The 18,468-nt window shown below is 38.1% G+C and overlaps 1 protein-coding gene across 2 annotated transcripts in view; it reads right to left on the reverse strand.

Annotated features, from left to right (window-relative positions):
• The window catches only part of Col4a1 (Collagen type IV alpha 1), a 1,206,096-nt gene that overhangs the window by 166,245 nt on the left and 1,021,383 nt on the right, over window positions 1-18,468 (reverse strand). For both annotated transcript variants that reach the window (XM_090374514.1, XM_090374509.1), the window contains exon 33: window positions 5,389-5,511. In XM_090374514.1, coding sequence (XP_090230640.1) covers window positions 5,389-5,511 — 123 coding nt within the window. The remainder of the gene's footprint in view (window positions 1-5,388; window positions 5,512-18,468) is intronic.

Here is an 18,468-nt window from a genome sequence, read left to right on the forward strand (position 1 = left end):
CCTATGTGATTCACATTCCTTTAGATGTTACCTACCTCCCCTAAACATTTGTACCAATATTTTTGAGATATCCTGTATATTTTAATTAACTTATAACTCCAAATTACTTGTTGGGCATATATCTTTGTGTTTAGCTAGGGATATGGATATAACTAATTTAACCATTCAGGCGTTACGGTATAGCATAACGTATATTCCAAACTTATTAGAGCAAGGCATAACATTAAACTAGATAACGTAATACTTATCACTGCATTTAGGAATTTACTAGATTAGTATAGAATTGAAAATCAATTAATTAAATTTATTAATCTTATTAATTTTCATTGTTAATCAATTCTATTCAAATGAAAATCATGCCTCACACTAGAGCAGCTAAGCAATGGGCATAAAGTAGCAGGAGTGCTGTGGCTCGGGTGAGAACTGAAGGGGACAATTCTCCAATGCATCGCAGCCTAAAAAAATATGAAATTTGAGAGAAATGTTTAAGCACCTTTCAGGACCAGGACATGATCTAGTCAAGGAGGATGTCTTTGTGTGTGTGTGTGTGCTAGGTGTAGAGTGTCAAGAAATTAGGTGACAACTCAGTGTTCTGATGGGCATCTATGACAGTTTGAAGAATCAAGTAAATGCCCTCAAAGGTATTAAAATGGAGGACCCATCAAGCTCTCAGCTGCCGAACTCAACGCTAGAGATCACTCTTGTGCAACAGGCAACACAGCAGAACTATTCAAAGCAGAATGCTGGTCCCACAGGAGCTAGTTATTGTCAGTGACTCTATTATCAGAGAGATGGTTAACAGGTGGAATAGGCCCAGGGTATGTTTGCCATGGGCAAAAGTTGATGACGTAGAGCAGATATCATCTTTTAAGGGCATAATAGGTGACACTGTTGTACATGTTGGCACTAATGACATTAAGAGTATGAGATCTGCAGATTTATTTAACAAGTACAGGTCAATGTTGAAAAAAAGTCGTGAGATAGAATCAAATTTGAAAGTGTCGGCAATTCTGCCCAGACATGATAAGAGGGAGTATGTGATGAGAGCCTTATCAATCAATTTGGCCCTGGAGAGATTGTAGAAGGCTCATGGGGTAAAATTTTTATCTGCATGGTCTGTGCTTGTTAACCGGAGAGATTACTTCTACAGGGATGGGATACACTTAAATAGAAAGGGTGCAAGAATGTTTTCTGATGCTATCGAGGCAGCGTTAGGTGGGTCTGCAAGCTTGGGGGGATTCACAGACTAAAAGATTATCACTAGCCACAGACAGAGGTGAAAGTGATTGTTGCACTACTTATATTAGAATAGGGGAGCAGCTTAGAAAGCAAGGTGCTGGGGATTTCAGGGATTGGTGGGAGTCATTATGGAAAAAGTAAATACACGAGCTATATCGGAGTAAATAAGAATAAGAACGAGTGCATGTACACCAATGCTAGGAGTCTAGTAAATAAATTTGAAGTGCTGATCACTTCAAATTTGAAGTGCTGATCACTTCATCACAGATGGATATTGTTGGAATATCACACACATGGTTACACACAGATATAAGCAGTGCAGAATTGGAATATGGGGAGTACAATGTGTACGGAAATGATATACAGGACATGAAGTGAGGAGGGTTATGCTGTTAGTTAAGAAATACACAAACAGTCTAAGGAAGTGCATCCAATTGACAGAGATGGACAGTGCAATGTTGAGTCAGTTTGGTGACTCAACATTGCACTGTCAGTTTGGTAACATAAGCACTGGGAAAGCAAAAATGAGTGTAAGAGAGTGTTATAGGCCTAGTGACTCTGATGAGTACAATGAAAAATTGTACAGAAAAACAGAGTGGGCCAGTAAATCAGAACATCTTATAATGGGGGATTTTACTTCCCAGATAATGAGTGGAACTTGTGGGTTGGTCACTTGCACACTAGCAAGACTTTTGTGGATTTATTGGATGATTGTTTTCTACAGCAGCATGTTCGAGAGGGAACCAGAGGGAGTAATACTTTTGATCTGATTATCTGCAGTGATTATTCATGCATTAAGTATTTGCAGATAAAGGAACAACTAAGTGGCAATGATCACAGTGTATTGATGTAGGATTTACTTAAAGACGTAACTACCATCAGGGGTAAAGGGAAGGGATTTTTCTTTAATAAAGGTAACTACTGTGGTCTCAGACCGTTTTAAAATTCTATACAGTCAGATGATGTTACCAACGGTGAATTCTAAATGGGAAGCCTTCAGGGACTTAATCTTGGAGGCTACTAGACTTTTCATACCAACTAAGAAATACTGTTCAATGTTTAGGCCTAAATGGATGTCAGATGAATTAATAAGGCTTGTGATAGAGAAGAAAAATGCATGGGATGCATATAAATTATCTTTTAGAAATAAACAAGGAGATACCTTTTATTCAGTCAGTAGGATTTCTTCTGAAATCCTACTGACTGAATAAGTTTGGCAGATGGGCTGAGATGTGGGAACTGAAGTTTAACATTGATAAATGCAAAATACTGCATATGGGTAGAAGTAACCCCAGAGAAACATACCAACTGTGTGGTACTACACTTAGGGTGGCAGAAAATGAGAAAGACCTAGGAGTAATTGTGCAGTCAGATATGAAGTTTTCTGAACATTGCAAACAGGCTGCCAGAGCAGGTCAATGGTATACAGGAATTTTGCTTGTAGAGAAAAGGAGGTATTTTTTGCTTTGTATACGGCAATGGTCAGACCATGACTTGATTACTGCATACAGGTCTCGAATCCTCACTTTAGGAAGGATATAGAGTTGCTAGAACAAGTTCAGAGAAGATGTAACAAGTTGGTGAGGGGAATGAAGGGATTCTTTTAACAAAAAAGGCCTAAGTTCTTCAAATTGCACCATCTGGAGACTAGGCACCTGCGAGGTGATCTGATTGAGCTGTATAGGGTCTTGAATGGTTTGAGCATACTCAATGCTGACAAGATTCTTCCTCTTACTCAGATTACAAACATGACGGGGCATAAATCCAAACTGAGGAAAGACAGTTGTAGAATAGATGCGTGGAAATTTGCCTTTAGCCAGCGGGTAGTTGATTGCTGGAACAAGTTTCTATCTGTCATTGTGGAAGTTGATAGCTTAAATAAATTCAAGGAATAATTGGACAAAGTTTTAGAGCAAGCGAATGTGTGAAATGTGATTTTTGTTTTTTTTTGGTCGATGCTGTTAAGCTTGATTTCTTGCATCAGGTATTCGACTCTACATTTAGATTAGGATTAGAATAAATCGGTATTAGTCTTCAACTATTTCCATTGGTTGTGGGCAGCGAGTGATCTTCTTTTTATTATTTGGTTTATCCGTTTTAGGCAGAGCACAAAGTGGTATCGATATGGGAATGGTAGCTGATTCAGCATTTTGTACTTGCTTTTGGGTGTTCAATAAGTAGCATGCAATAGGAACAAAATATTCGTTTTGTGAATATTGACATCCTTGTCTCTTTTATGAGATAGAAATCAAACTTTCCTTGTTCAACCTGTTCCACATATTATATGCCCTTAGAGGTATAGTTGTCAAAATTTGCAGTCCAACCATCTAAGTTCTTCATATGTGCATCAATTTTCATTTGTCACTAATTTGGCAACCTTTCTTTGAACCCTCTTGAGCAGTTCTATATCCATTTTAGGTGTAGTTTTCAAAACTGAATACAATATTCCAAATGTGATCTAACCATTATCCTGACTGAGGGATAATGACCCACTTCTCCCTACTCGTACAGTCCTGTAAATTGTGGTCAGAATGCTATGTGCCTTCCTAGCCATCAGTTTAGACAGCATGGCAAAGTTCATGTCTCAATGAATCATATTGGTTACTTCTTTTTAATATATTTTTATTGTTATGTAAGTAATGGTAACAATTTTAGATGATAGGAGAAGTGTTTTGAAAGTAAGTTTCATAATATTCTCATATCAGACTCCAGAAAGCTTAATGGGAGGAAAGGCTTTTCTAGGGAGTCGGCCAACCCACAATGACTGCGATCAGATTGTCTGGAAGCCATAATGATGAAAGGCTGCACTGATCTCTGAATCTTTGAGGTAAGCATTTCAACTACTCTGAGGCATAGGAACACGTTCTTGATCTAACAAGAACAAGAACAAGAACCTAGCCTTTTGTAAGGCATGCAAGAAGTACAATAGGCACTGAATTAAATCTTTGGATGAACTGTCTAGCAAGGTCTGAGAATATGAGAATTAATGGACCACTAAGGCTGGAATGCTTTAGGAAAATGACCTTGGACACTCTGATCTATATTTTTTTTTGGAGTTGGCTGTGGTCATGGAGTAATGACTATGGATACAGAAAGGCCTGAGCACAAGATTCTGCCACGCAAAATGCATGCCACAGTGTTAATGTTTGCTAATATATCAGCTAAAATTAAAAAGTTACAATGAAAACTGACAATTAACTCTTCTTGATGCTGTGTCTATACACAGTAGAAATATAAATTGAAAGTTTATTTATTATTACTACAAAGCCAATTATCATCAGTCCTATAAAACTGATGTATGGGAGCCATTTATCTACCAATAGTGACAATTTATTCTCCTTACTAATTATTCAGGACTGGCTTTTCAGTTTTGTAGTCATGATCTCATGATTAGCAGTTATATAAACAGAGGAATATCTCTTTCAAAGCTGAATAAAATCAAGCCTTATAATAATATTCCACCAGAAAAAATCTGACAGAATTCTATAAAGTACATATTTTCCCTTGATATCTTATATTTCATGGTTGTGAATTAACTTTTGATTCAAAAATATGTGATAAACTGTTTGAACAGTGGTGACTATTGTATGAATTACAGAATCTTCAAGTAAAAGTCAGAATTGATTTAAATTTATATATATATTTAAATATTAAAAAGAGCTGAAAAATATAGGTGCCACATTTATAACAATGGCATCCCACAAAAATAAGAGACGCTGTCCAACTGGTAAACATTACGTTATATATATATATAGTACAAACATGTATTCAATGAGAAGTTCATAATATAGTGGAACAGGTGAGAACTGATCATCCCACTACCACAGAATTTTGTAGCCATTCAAATATAAAAGTGACAATGGGGAATGAAATTAGTAAAAACTTTCTTGAAAATCCCAAATTTTAACTGATTAGCTACCATCTATATATTAAGAAACCTAAAATAATGTTCAAGGTCTGTTAATATATGTAGATGATAGCTAGTCAATTAAAATTGGGGATTTTTCAATAAAAGGTTTTACTGATACCATTCCTTTCACAATTAGATTTAATTTATTTTTCTAATAACATCAACATTTTATTTAATTGAAAATCAAATTCATATCTCTAGAATAAGAAAATAAAAATGGCTGATATATTTATATTCACCTTTACTACCAGGAAGACCTGGCAGTCCATCATTTCCTGGACGTCCTGGAATACCCGGTTCACCCTTCTCTCCAAATCCTGGTCTTCCTGGAGCTCCAGGAAACCCTGCTTGTCCAGGTTCACCTATATAAACAGATTTTACAAAATGCAACTGTCATTATTTCTGTAATTCAGTAATCGAGGAAAACTGTAAATAACTAAAGAAAATGACACTACAATAGGACCTCAACAAGGGCAGATCTGGGAATGATCAAGGTGATTCCTTCCCCATGGGCTTAATAAATTAGAACAAATGCTGTCTGTTTTATGATATTAATTTGATTACTGTGAATTAAAATTGTTATATCATTTCTTTCCAACAACAAGAAAATTACTCTGGATCCAACCCTGGACATCAGTTAAAATTATTGGGGGGGGGGGGGGAGAGAGAGAGTGTGTGTGTATTCAACTCTCTCCATCAGGGGTAAAGGGAAAGGTTTTTGTTTTCGTAACGGCGACTATGATGGTCTGAGACAGTATTTAAATTCTATACATTGGGACCAACTGATGATGATGTTACCAACAGCAAATTCAAAATGGGAAGCATTCAAAGAACTTATCTTGGAAGCTCAGATTACTAGGCTTTACATACCAACTAAGAAATATTGTTCGATGTTTAGGCAGATGAACTAATGAGACATGGCAGAGAAGAAAAATGCATGGGATACATATAAATTAACATGTCACACAGAAGCCTATGATAGATATAAGCTGATCTTTAATCAAGTTACAAAGGAGGTTAGGCAGGCAAAGGCAGATTACGAGAAATCTTTGGCAAAGGATGCAAAGAAAAACAGCAAGGAGTTCTTTACTTATGTAATCTCTAGAAGGAAGGGGATGAATCAGATTGGTTCACTTGATATCGATGGGTCAACTGTTGATGATCCTGCTCAGGTAGCTAACAAACTAAATGAATATTTTGCATCGACATTCACACATGAGGAGTTATTCAGCGAGAGAAATTCCAGAGGTGTATTCAACTCTGGCAGTAAGCTAGATAATCTTGTAATAACTGAGAGTAAAGTGGAGGAGAAATTGTTGAAGATAAACACAAGAAAAGCACCTAGGGTGGATGGGATCTATCCAGTTATATTAAAGGAGGCAGCAAAGGAAGTAAGCAAACCCTTAGCTATAATTATGAGAATTTCCTTGGACTCAGGGGAGGTACCCATAGACCGGAGATGTGCAAATGTGACCCCAATTCACAAAGGAGGATCAAAGGGCAACACAAGTAATTAGAGACCTGTTAGTTTAACTTCTGTTCCCGGAAAATTAATGGAGGCACTGGTTAAAGAAGCACTGCAGGATCATCTAGACAAGACTTCAGTTATAGCTCAGACACAGCATGGTTTTGTTAAGGGAAAGTCTTGCCTGACCAATTTGATTGGATACTATGATGCAGTCACAAAAGAATTGTATGCAGGGAATAACTTTAATAGTATATTTGGATCTTAGAAAGGCTTTTGATACTGTTGCACATGGAAGACTGCTGCACAAATTGGAGTAGTGTGGCATTGGAGGCAAATTGCTGCTATGGATAAAGGGATGGTTGAGTGGGAGAAGACAGAGAGTGGTAATCAATGGACACTGCTCATCGTGGACTAACGTTATTAGTGGAGTCACTCAGGGTTCGGTGTTGGGTCCATTTTTGTTTTCTGTATTTATAAATGACATTGATGATGGTATATCATGCTTAATGTCCAAGTTTGCAGACGATACAAAGGTTGGCAGGGTTGTTAAGGACACTACTGATGCTATTCTGCTGCAACAAGATCTGGAAAGGTTGAGCAGATGGGCTGAGAGGTGGCAAATGAAGTTTAACTTTGACAAATGTAAAGTACTATATATGGGAAACAGCAACCCCAGAGCAACGTATCAACTCTGTGGTACTACACTGACAGTGGTAGAGAATGAAAGGCCCTGGGGATTATTGTGCAGGCAGATATGAAGTTCTCTGAGCAGTGCAGACGTGCTGCAAGAGTAGCTCATGGTGTATCGTCAATGATATACAGGAATTTTTCTAACAGGGATACGGAGGAATTTTTCTAGGAGGGATTATTCCCTTGTATAAGGCAATGGTCAGGCCACACCTTGAGTACTGTATACAAGTCTGGAGGCCTCATTTCAAGAAGGATGTAGAGCTGCTGGAATGAGTACAGAGAAGGGCAACAAGATTAGTGAATGGAACAAAGGGTTGCTCTTACGAAGAAAGGGTTAAGTTTTGCAAATTACAGTGTCTGAGGAATAGGCACGAGCCAGGTGATCTGATCTGATAGAAGTGAATAAAGCCTTGAATGGTTTGAGCATGCTCAATGCTGATGGGATTCTTCCTCTTGATCAGAATAATCACCTGAGAGGGCATAAATTCAAATTGAGGAAAGACAGATGTAGGATAGATGTGCGGAAATTTGCCTTTAGCCAGCGGGTAGTTGGTTGGTGGAACAGACTTCCATCCCTTGTTGTGGAAGTTCATAGCCTAAATAAATTTAAGGCTCAGCTGGACAGTTATTTCAAACGAACAGAGCGGTGAAATGGAGTGTGGGTTTTTTTTTTTTTTTTGTTTTTTTTTTGGCTGATGCTGCACAAGCTTGCTTTCTTGCATCATATGCTGTCTGTTGTTTTTTTTTTTTTTTTGGAGCATTAGCAACTAAGGCCATATTGCTCTGGGAATATGTGGTGGTCATTCCCTGACCTTTCCGCATCCTCCGTATTTGGTGGTGATAGGCTTGAACCGCATCATATGCCTCTACTAATGCCAATGTCACATAAGAGTCTTAATGGAGCTGACATTCAGGTTACAATCATATCAGTGTACAGAATTCCAGAAATGGTCAGTTATTCTGTTACAACCAAATTCTCTGCTTCCATCTTCACACTAGTGGAACTGTCAGTAGCACTGAGTTTATTCCCTTCCCTATACAAAAATACTATTTGTAAAAGAATAAGAGAAGTTTACCTCAATATGATATATAGAACACTTCCGTATGATACTTTCCAGAAATGAAAATGAATAGTAAAAATTAAATTAAAATGAATTGTAAAAATTAAATTAAAAAACCAAAAATATTACATTACAGTAAAAAATTAATTGCAAACAATCAAAAAAAGCAATAGAACATAGAATTAAAAATCAATAGAATTAAACAATAGAATTAAACAATAGAATTAAAAATCAATTGAACGCAATTAAAAGTTAAGTAAAAAATTAATTAGAAGAATTTAATAAAAATATTGTAAAACGATTTTCTTTCCTGAAGCTGACAACACTTTTTGACTGTATGTCATGATCACAGGAATGAAAATTATCAAATGGAGTGAGCATGAATCTTAAATAGGGATTATTTTTCTTCGACCACAAAAAAAATATTTTTTGACATTACTATTGTTGGTTGGCATAGTTTTTTGTATCCTATCCTTAGCTTGTACCCTAATTCAGTTTATTGTAGTAAGGGGGTAAACCCTGTTTAAGAATCTGCTGGTTAATATTTCTGGGCCCAAAGGAGATTTCGTCGTTGAATATTTATGGGCATTGAGAAATTGATTAAAGAAAATAGATCTTTTGTAGGTAAATGGGTGATAGCTATTATAATGCAGAAGCATACCAGTGCTTGTAGGTTTACGAAAGATGTTAAATTGGATTTTATTCAATTCCCGAGTGAGCATGAAATTTAGAAAATTTAATGACTTAGTATCCGTATTGTTCCTTTCCAATGTAAAATTGAGTGTAGAATGAATATTATTAAATGATTACAAAATGTCTTGGATAGTGCTACTATCAGTGATAACAAGAATATTGTCTAAATACTTCCTATAGTATGTAATATGAGGGGTATAAAAGGCATCAAAATTTAATCGTAGAGATAGACCTCTTCTATTAAGCTGCTCAGGCTCAATCCCATTGGCAAACCAAAAATTTGTTTATATACTTTGTCCCGAAAGGTGATATAGTTAGCTTCAGTTAAAAGTTTAATTAAGTGAAAAACATCTTTAATAGGAAGCTTAGTATAATTAATTGGTATAGAGTTATTATTTAACATATCCCAAAGAATTCCTAATGTGTATTCAATGTTTACATTCGTATATAACGAGGTAACATCTAATGAGAATAAATTATCGTTATTGCCAAGTCTACAGTCCTTAAGGTTATTAAATAATGTATTGTAGGTTTTTATCCCAAACTGTATCTCCTGTCTGAAGGGTTTTATAATGGGCTGAATAGGAAATCCGGCCTTATTCAATTTTACCTGACCAAAAAGTGCAGGAATGCTGTATGTTCTGGCCTTCAATTTCTTTAACTGAGCCATAGTAATGTAGTCATTTTTTCAATACGTGGTTAACATTTTATGGTATTGATTGACCAAATTGGTAAACAGTGGTGGGTTTACTTCAAGATAACTGGAGGTATCTGATACAATTGAATCTAACTTATTTATATAATCAGGTTTATCGAGTGTTACAATTGTATCTCCTTTATCTGCTGTCTGAATAATAATGTCTTTATTTTCCCAAAATTCATGTAAAACTGAACTGTCATGTGTATTCATTTTTGAAGGTTGCATTTCTTTTATGTTATTTGCTAGTGGTTAACTTTTTTGGATAAATAAATCATTTTGTGGAACATTCCGAAGTCCAAATTCAATATCAATTACACACTATTTTTTAGGTAACTTTCGAAGTGGTAAATTATAATTTAATCCTTTGGATAAAAGTGAAATCTGGTCCTGCGATAGCATATATACAAAGAAAGATTTGCAACCTGTTGATATGTCGGTTCACTGAACGTTAGGCAAAGGGGGGTGTTTGCGAACTAGCTGAAGTATTCTGTGGTAGCACGTTGTATGTATGTATGTGGGGGGGGTTATCACAGAACTCTTATGCACTTGGTTGCAAGCTTGAGACAATGTATGGATGTAATGTATTTAATTTGTTAATGTATCTGTTTTTTTTTTATTTCTGAGCCCTGTGCTTCATATTGCAAATCAGTGGAGGTCTTCAATACAGACCGATCGTTAGTAAGTAGATAATTTTTTAGTTTGTTGTGAAGTTTCCTAACCTGGGAAAGGTATTTTTGTTTATTGGAATACCAAGATCTTAAGGCAAGTTTAACTTTATTATGTAATGTGGCAAGTGCTAGTTGCTTTAGGCCTGAAATTTTATGTCACCTTTCGAGACAAAGTATGTAAACAAATTTTTGGTTTGCCAATGGGAATGAGCCTGAGTGGCTTAATAGCAGAGGGCTATCTCTCTATGATTGAGCATATACATTTGACACCTTTTCCACCCCGTATCACATAATATGGGAGCTATTTAGACGATATCCCCAGGGGCTCACATCTGTTGGGTATGGGCTTGGCACCCAGGGTTCCGAGCTGGATATCATCATTCTTCTCTTTCTTGATGATTCTCTTCTACTTCTGTCTCTTGTTTTCTCTCTCTCTCTCTCTCTCTCTCTCTCTCTCAGGGTAATTCAGAATTTTTTTTTTTTTTTTTTTGGCTGGTGCAGCATTAGCCCCAGGCTTCCTTGCACCATATAGCTAATAATAATAATAATAATAATAATGTTCTTGTTATCACTGATTGTAGCACTATCCAAGACATTTTTCTTTGTTTAATAATATTCATTCTAGACTCAATTTTATATTGGAAAAGGAGAATATGGATACTAAGTCATTAAATTTTCTAAATTTCATGCTTGCTCGGGACTTGAATAAAATCTAATTTAACATCTATCGTAAACCTACAAACACCGGTATGCTTCTGCATTATAACAGCTATCACCTGTTCACCTACAAAAGATCTATTATCTTTAATCGCTCAGTCCTTTCTTTCCTCGTTCGAACACAAATAAATGACCTGGTATACAACATTTCTTGTGGTGATTGCGACTCATCTTATCAAGGTTCTACATAGTTTTCTTTGAATTTTCATGTTAATCAACACATGGCCTCAGTTTGTTAGAATTAGAATTATTAATGAAAAACATTTTTATTCAACGAGGCCAAAATACTTAAGTGTCCAACATAACTCATACAAAACTATTTAATTGCAGAAACCGTCTAAATTAAATTAAAAGAGAATTCGGTTAATGTTCACTGGCCATATCTAATCTTCAATTTGTGGTCTTTTACGTGCATGTGCGAAGACAATTAATCCCTATTTAAGATTCATGTTCACCTCTATTTGGTAATTTTCATTCCTGTGATCATGACAAATGGTAAAAAAGCATTGTCAGCTTCAGGAAGGAAAATCGTTTTGCAATATTTTCGTTAAATTCTTTTAATTCTTTTTTTATTTAATTTTTAATTGCGTTCAATTGATTTTTAATTGTTTTCAATTAATTTTTTACTGTAATGTAATATTTTAGATTTTCTTAATTTAATTTTTACTATTCGTTTTAATTTCTGGAGAGTATCATATGGAAGGTTCTGCGTATCATATTGAGGTAAACTTCTGGTTTATACTAAGAAAAATACTATGCATAGTAAGCTCATAAAAGCCTACTAAAAAAATCCTTTCTTCTTTATTCAAATGACAAAATAATGGAACCACTTGATATAAAAGTAGTAGTTTTTGTAATGGCTGCACAATATATTTATGAACATGCAGTGATTTTTTTTTTTCTTTCAGATATTAATGTATAGGAAATATGATTAAAGCTGATGTTTATTTAGAGGTGATATGAAAAAAGATACACAAAGAAAATATCCAACCTGTTTAAATTCCAAAGAGTTCAAATTGTTGGTGGGATTGAGCTGAAACAGTTGATTTGTTTAATGTATCCAGAGCAACTGTATCAAAAGTGATGAATGCATTCACGAAGTATGGAAAAACAAAATCTGATAGAACAAATTGTGGCAGAAAATCAAAGCTGACTGAAAGAGAACGTCGGACACTGAAAAGGATTGTAGCCTGAAAACATAAAACTACTGGCTAAAAAAAGAACTGCAGAATGTATTGTAAGCTTCAGCAATCCAGTTTCTAGCAAAACAGTTCGGTGAGAACTTTAAAGCTGAAATTTATGGCAGAGCTGTTATTTCTCAGCCACTCATTACTGATGATGGTTGTCATAAAAAACGGTGCGCCTCCGTAGCCAGGTGGGCAGAGCAGCAGTGCATAGCACATGCTTCTTGATTAGACTGGGGTTCGAGCCCATGAGCCACCAAATACGGAGGATGCGGAAAGGTCAGGGAATGACCACCGCATATCCCCGGAGCAATATGGCCTTAGTTGCTAATGTTCCAAATAACAACAAAAACAATCATAAAAAACAGTAGGAAAACAGTAGATGTCATGAAAAAGGAGACTTTTGTAAAGTCCACATTGCACTAGAAATTCAATTTCACAGATACACATTTTTATATTGAAATACAGATATAAGGTTGTTTTCCAATACAGAATACTTTCAAACATTACTTTACATAGCATTTTTCTGTCTATAGATTTCTGCTTGGATTTTCTTTTAGACACCAACTGATTTTGATTGCATCAAAAAAATAATGTTCCAGACATATCCTCTTCAGAAATGTGAAGTCAAAGTACTGTTCATAACAATGGCTCTGCTGTCTATAAGAGCATTTCCATAACTTCACCAGAATGAGATCTAAATTGAGTTTGTTTTTCTTACCTGTCTGAATAATCTCTTATACTCAGCATTCCTATGAGGCATCATTAAAACAACAAGCATGATTTGAAATAATTTGTTATATTTCAAGTTTTCTTGTGCTGTTAGAAAACTGTTACTAACCAATAACCACTCTAAATCAGTTCTTTCTTCTTTCATAATAGTGTCTGGTAGATTAGTTTCTCATACTGTGTGAAGTACAGAACTAGGGTGTGACAAAGGGGAGGGATGCACCCGGGCCTTGGCATGGAAGGTGAGCCACCACAAATTGTTTCATAAATAGTTATAATATAGCTATAACAAAATAACCCTATCTCCCCAAATCAAACACAAACCGGGATTTTGATTTGGTGTTTATTGGCGCAAAAACAACTAAGGCTATACTGCGCCAGGAAATGATTAAAATAACACTAAAATTGAATTCTGGTAACCTTTAAAAAGGTTACCTCGTCAAATTATTTGTATATATATATCAATGTGTAAAAGCAGTATAAGTTTAAAAATAAATGATCCAATTTATATATGTGTGTATATATTAATAGCTTGTAAAAACTTAAAAACTGCTGACACGTGGTCGTTGTCTGATAAAATCTGACTGAGTGTATAAGGCTCAGTCGGATGAGTAAAAGCGGTAAAATATATATTGCGAACATGGGTAAAATTAACGCAATCTATTAAAATATGCTTTATTGATAAAATGGTGTCGCAAGACTCGCACATAGGAGGGTCATCAGCCCTCAGCAGAAAGGAATGTGTCAGATGACTGTGTCCTATGCGGAGTCGAGCAAGAACAACTTCCTCGCTCCGATTCCTGCGCAGACTAGACTGCCATGTTTCTATTACAGGCTTTATTTGATATAATTTATTTGTTCTCTGTCTCTGCCATAGTTCTTGCCATTGGGAATATATCTTTTTGCGTATTATTTGCCTGTAGTCTGTATAGGGGACTGACAGGCAGCGATTATGAGTGGGTGTTGCTGATTTGGCTGCAGCGTCAGCCAAATCATTTCCCTTTATCCCAATGTGGCTAGGAATCCAGCAGAAGCGGATATTAAACTTGCATTCATGAAGAGAATGTCTCTTCTGCTGAACCCGACAAAGAACTGGATGAGAATTATATCTCGTAGATAATAAAGCCTGTAATACACTCAAAGAATCAGAATATATTATTGACCTTTGGAATTGACAAGTTCGAATGTGATCCAAGGCTAGCTCTATAGCATACAGCTCTGCAGTGTATATGCTGGATTCGGGAGGAATCTGCTGAGATATTATAGTGTCCGGAAAGACAGCAGCAGATCCTACGCACGATTCAGACTTCGAGCCGTCTGTGTAAACGGGCAGGAAGTCTGAGTGCTCAGCTTGGTGTGCAGAGTAGAGCTGCTGGTAGACAGATGAAGAGGTCTCAGACTTTACCCATTTCTTAAGGGAAAAGTCGCACGGTGGGGGATGAGCATGCCAGGGTGGAGTAGTTTCTTTTGGTGTTTGTGCCACCTTGTCTACCATGATGTTGAACTCACTGATTAGCTCTTGGATACGAATACCAAAAGGTCGGTTGGCAGTCTGACGGTTATTGTACAAGTTTTCCCAACGTGGCTCAAAAACCGATGTCCACGTAGGATGGTCTGGCAGGGATTTCAACTTTAAAGCATAGTTTAAAGACAACTGCTTACGTCGAAGGGATAACGATGGTTCGTTTGCTTCGACGTATAAGCTCTGGACAGGAGATGTTCGAAAAGCTCCAGTAGCGATACGGATAGCCTGATGGTGGACAGGGTCTAGCCATCGGAGGACACTATCTCTAGCTGAAGAGTATACCTGGGACCCGTAGTCTAATTTGGGTCGTACAAGTGCACGGTAGAGCCGTAGTAGGGTGCATCGATCTGCTCCCCAAGGTGTTGAGGAGAGAGAGCGGAGGATATTGAGTCCCCTCGTGCAGTTTGTACGAAGTTGACGAATATGTTTGAGAAAAGTCAACTTTTTATCAAACACAAGTCCCAAGAATTTTGTGTCTGACACTACTGGAATAACATTTTGTCCGAGCCGTAATTCAGGTTCAGGATGAAGATTACGCTTGCGACAAAAGTGTACGCAAACGGTCTTCTCCGGCGAGAACCTGAAGCCATTACCAAGTGCCCAGGAATTAAGGCAATCAATGGCTTTCTGCAGTTGTCTTTCAATAACCCTCATGTTGCATGACTGACAAAATATGCTAAAGTCATCAACATAGAGGGCACAGTTTACAGTTGGAGGAAGTTGTTCTGTGATGGAATTGACTTTGATGGCAAAAAGCGTGACACTTAATACTGATCCTTGTGGTACTCCCTCCTCTTGGCTGAAGGGACGAGAGAGTGAGGATCCCACACGAACTTGGAAAGATCGATTGGCTAAAAAGTTTTGAATAAAAAAGGGGAGATACCCCCTAAGGTCAAGGCTATGCAGATCTTTTAAAATGCCAAATCTCCAAGTTGTGTCATACGGTTTCTCCATGTCAAAGAACACCGACACCAAGTGTTCGCGTTTTAGGAAAGCATCCCGGATGGATGCTTCCAATCTAATAAGATGGTCCAAAGTGGACCGGTTCCTTCGGAAGCCGCACTGGATGCTGGAGAGAAGGTCATTTGATTCTAAATACCATATTAAACGAGAATTGACCATTCTCTCCAGGATTTTGCACAGACAGCTAGTCAGAGCAATGGGACGATAATTGGTGGTAACTTTTGGATCCTTTCCTGGCTTAGGAAAGGCAAGAACGATTGCCTTTCGCCAGGAATCCGGAAACTGCCCCTCAGTAAAGATTCTGTTATACAGAAAGAGCAGACAATCCATAGATTTTGGTGAAAGATGTTTAATCATTTCATAATGGATGCCATCTGGCCCAACAGCACTTGCTTTGGAAAGAGCGAGGGCTCGTTTGAGTTCCAGAATAGTGAAATCCCCGTTGTAGGGATAGATGCTCTTACATTTAAAGGTGAGTGCCTGTTTTTCGGTTTTGTATTTCAGGACCAGGAACTCTGGGGAATACGAAGATGTTGAAGAGATGTTAGAGAATGTTTCCCCAAGAGCATTGGCTATTGCAGTTGGATCTGCTATAGCGCATCCATTATAATCTAGGATTGAGGAAGGGTGGGATGTATATTTTCCCTTCATTTTCCGGATTTTATCCCAGACTACCTTAGAGTTGGTAGACTGGTTAATAGATGATGTAAAACGGATCCACGATTCCTTTTGACTCTGACGACGGATGTAGCGTGCTTTGGCTCGTGCACGTTTGAAGGCTATAAGGTTGTTCGTGGTGGGATATCGGCGAAATATCCCCCACGCTTTGTTTTGAGCCTTTTTTGCTGCTGTGCATTGTGAATTCCACCAAGGTTTAGGAAATGGTGGAAACCGGGCTGATGTTTTTGGGACAGCATTAGCAGCTGCTTGGACAATATTTTCTGTGATGTACTTAACTGCATCATTGATAGGCTCTTGACTGACTGTACTAAGATCAAAATTTGCCTGGTGTTGGAAGGCAGTCCAGTCAGCCTGATCAATCTTCCACCGTGGTAACCTGAAGGGAAGACATGGTCTCCCACTGTGTAGCAAGGTTATCACGGGGAAGTGATCACTACCGTATGGACTCTCCTCCACTTCCCAGGTGAGTGAAGGGAGTAGAGAAGGGGAGCAGATAGAGAGATCAATGGCAGAAAAAGTACGGGTAGGCATGTGGAAAAAGGTGTTTGTTCCAGTATTTAGAAGGGAAAGGTCATTGTCATTGAGCATACGCTCTATGACTCGTCCCCTTCCATTGATGTTAGCACTACCCCACAGGGTGTTATGTCCATTAAAATCCCCAAGAAGTAAGAAAGGGGGAGGCAGCTGCGTTAGAAGATCATCAAGGTCTGCCTGGGAGATGTCAGTCCCAGGTGGCAAATAAATAGAGCATACAGTTAATAAGAATCCCACTGAAAGGCGAATTGCAACGGCCTCTATGCTGGTTGTAATTAGCAAGGGCTGCACTGGGGTCTGGTTACCCACAAGGATAGCCACTCCCCCATGTACAGGGCCATCCGCAATTCTATCCTTTCGAAAAAATGTGATGTTGTGCATGGTGGGATCATCATTTGCCTTTAGATATGTCTCCTGCAAGCAAAAGCAAACTGGCTCGTGCTTTTGCAGGAGGGCCTTGATGTCATCTATATTTCGCCGGAATCCACGACAATTCCATTGTAGGAATTTAGCCATTATTTTGGCTTGGTGGGTCCATCAGGCGGCTTCCGAGGTGCTGAGGGCTTACTTTTGTCAGTCTTGGATTTATCTTTTTTGGGGAAGAATGGACGCTGTCCCGTGTCCATTTCCTCCTCCGCAAAGAGTTCCAAGACTGACTCTTCGGGTACCTCCTTCTGCTCGACATCCATCTTTTCTTGGGTAGTAGGGGGGACTTCCCCTTTTTTATTCTTTTCTTTCGCAGTTACCTTTGGAACTTGTGGAGCATTAGGAGGTACCGATATAGGAGTGGCAGCTGATTGGTCCTTTTGTGCAGGTTTTTGAGAACTTAATAGATATCGCGCGATGGGAGTGAAAGACTCCTTTGGAGGAATGGTCATGTCCGTCTGAGTTCCGACGGAACATCTCCCTGCTACCTTCTGGGCGTAGGTAGGTTTGTTAATATTCAGGGGTTTGACCGATTTCCTTGCCTCCTGGTATGATATGTTAAGCTCTGCCTTCAGCCGTTGAATCTCTTTTTCTTCTTTCCACCTCTGGCATGCTCGTGAATAGGCCGGATGTTCGCCTTCACAATTAATACAGGTGGGTTTTGCAGCTGAACATGCTGTTGTTTCGTGGTCCTTTGCATCGCATCGAGCGCAGGCAAGGACTCCACGGCAGGCCATTTGAGAATGTCCATACTTCTGGCACTTAAAGCACCGTAAAGGGTTGGGAACGTATGGACGCACTGAACAGTTGATGTATCCAGCTTTAATCTCGTCAGGAGGTTTAGGAGTGTTAAAAGTCAGGATAACGCTCCTGGTTTTAACAATTTTTCCATCCCTTCGCGCAGTGATTCTCTTGACGGCAATGACTCCCTGTGGTTTTAATTCGGAGCAGATTTCCTCCTCGTATACGTCAAGAAGGTCCCACTCCGAAATGACACCTCTAGAATAATTGAGTGTTCTGTGTGGTGTCACTGTTATAGGGATTCCTCCGATTGATGTTACTCGGAGTAGATGTTCGGATTGCCCGTCATTTTTAGTTTCAATTAAGAGGTCTCCAGAACGGAGCCTCTTAACTGATTTGGGAGAACCTACTAACCCATCTAACCCTTTTTGAATAAAAAAGGGCGACATTTTACCAATCGGTTTTTCAGTGGTAGAATGCATAATAAGAAATCTTGGGACGGGCCCTGATGATGGTGTTTCCGTTCGCTGCCTCTTTGT

Source organism: Mastigoproctus giganteus, chromosome 1 (genome assembly GCF_048544385.1).
Source record: "Mastigoproctus giganteus isolate SK-2022 chromosome 1, ASM4854438v1, whole genome shotgun sequence".
NCBI lineage: Eukaryota > Metazoa > Arthropoda > Arachnida > Uropygi > Thelyphonidae > Mastigoproctus > Mastigoproctus giganteus.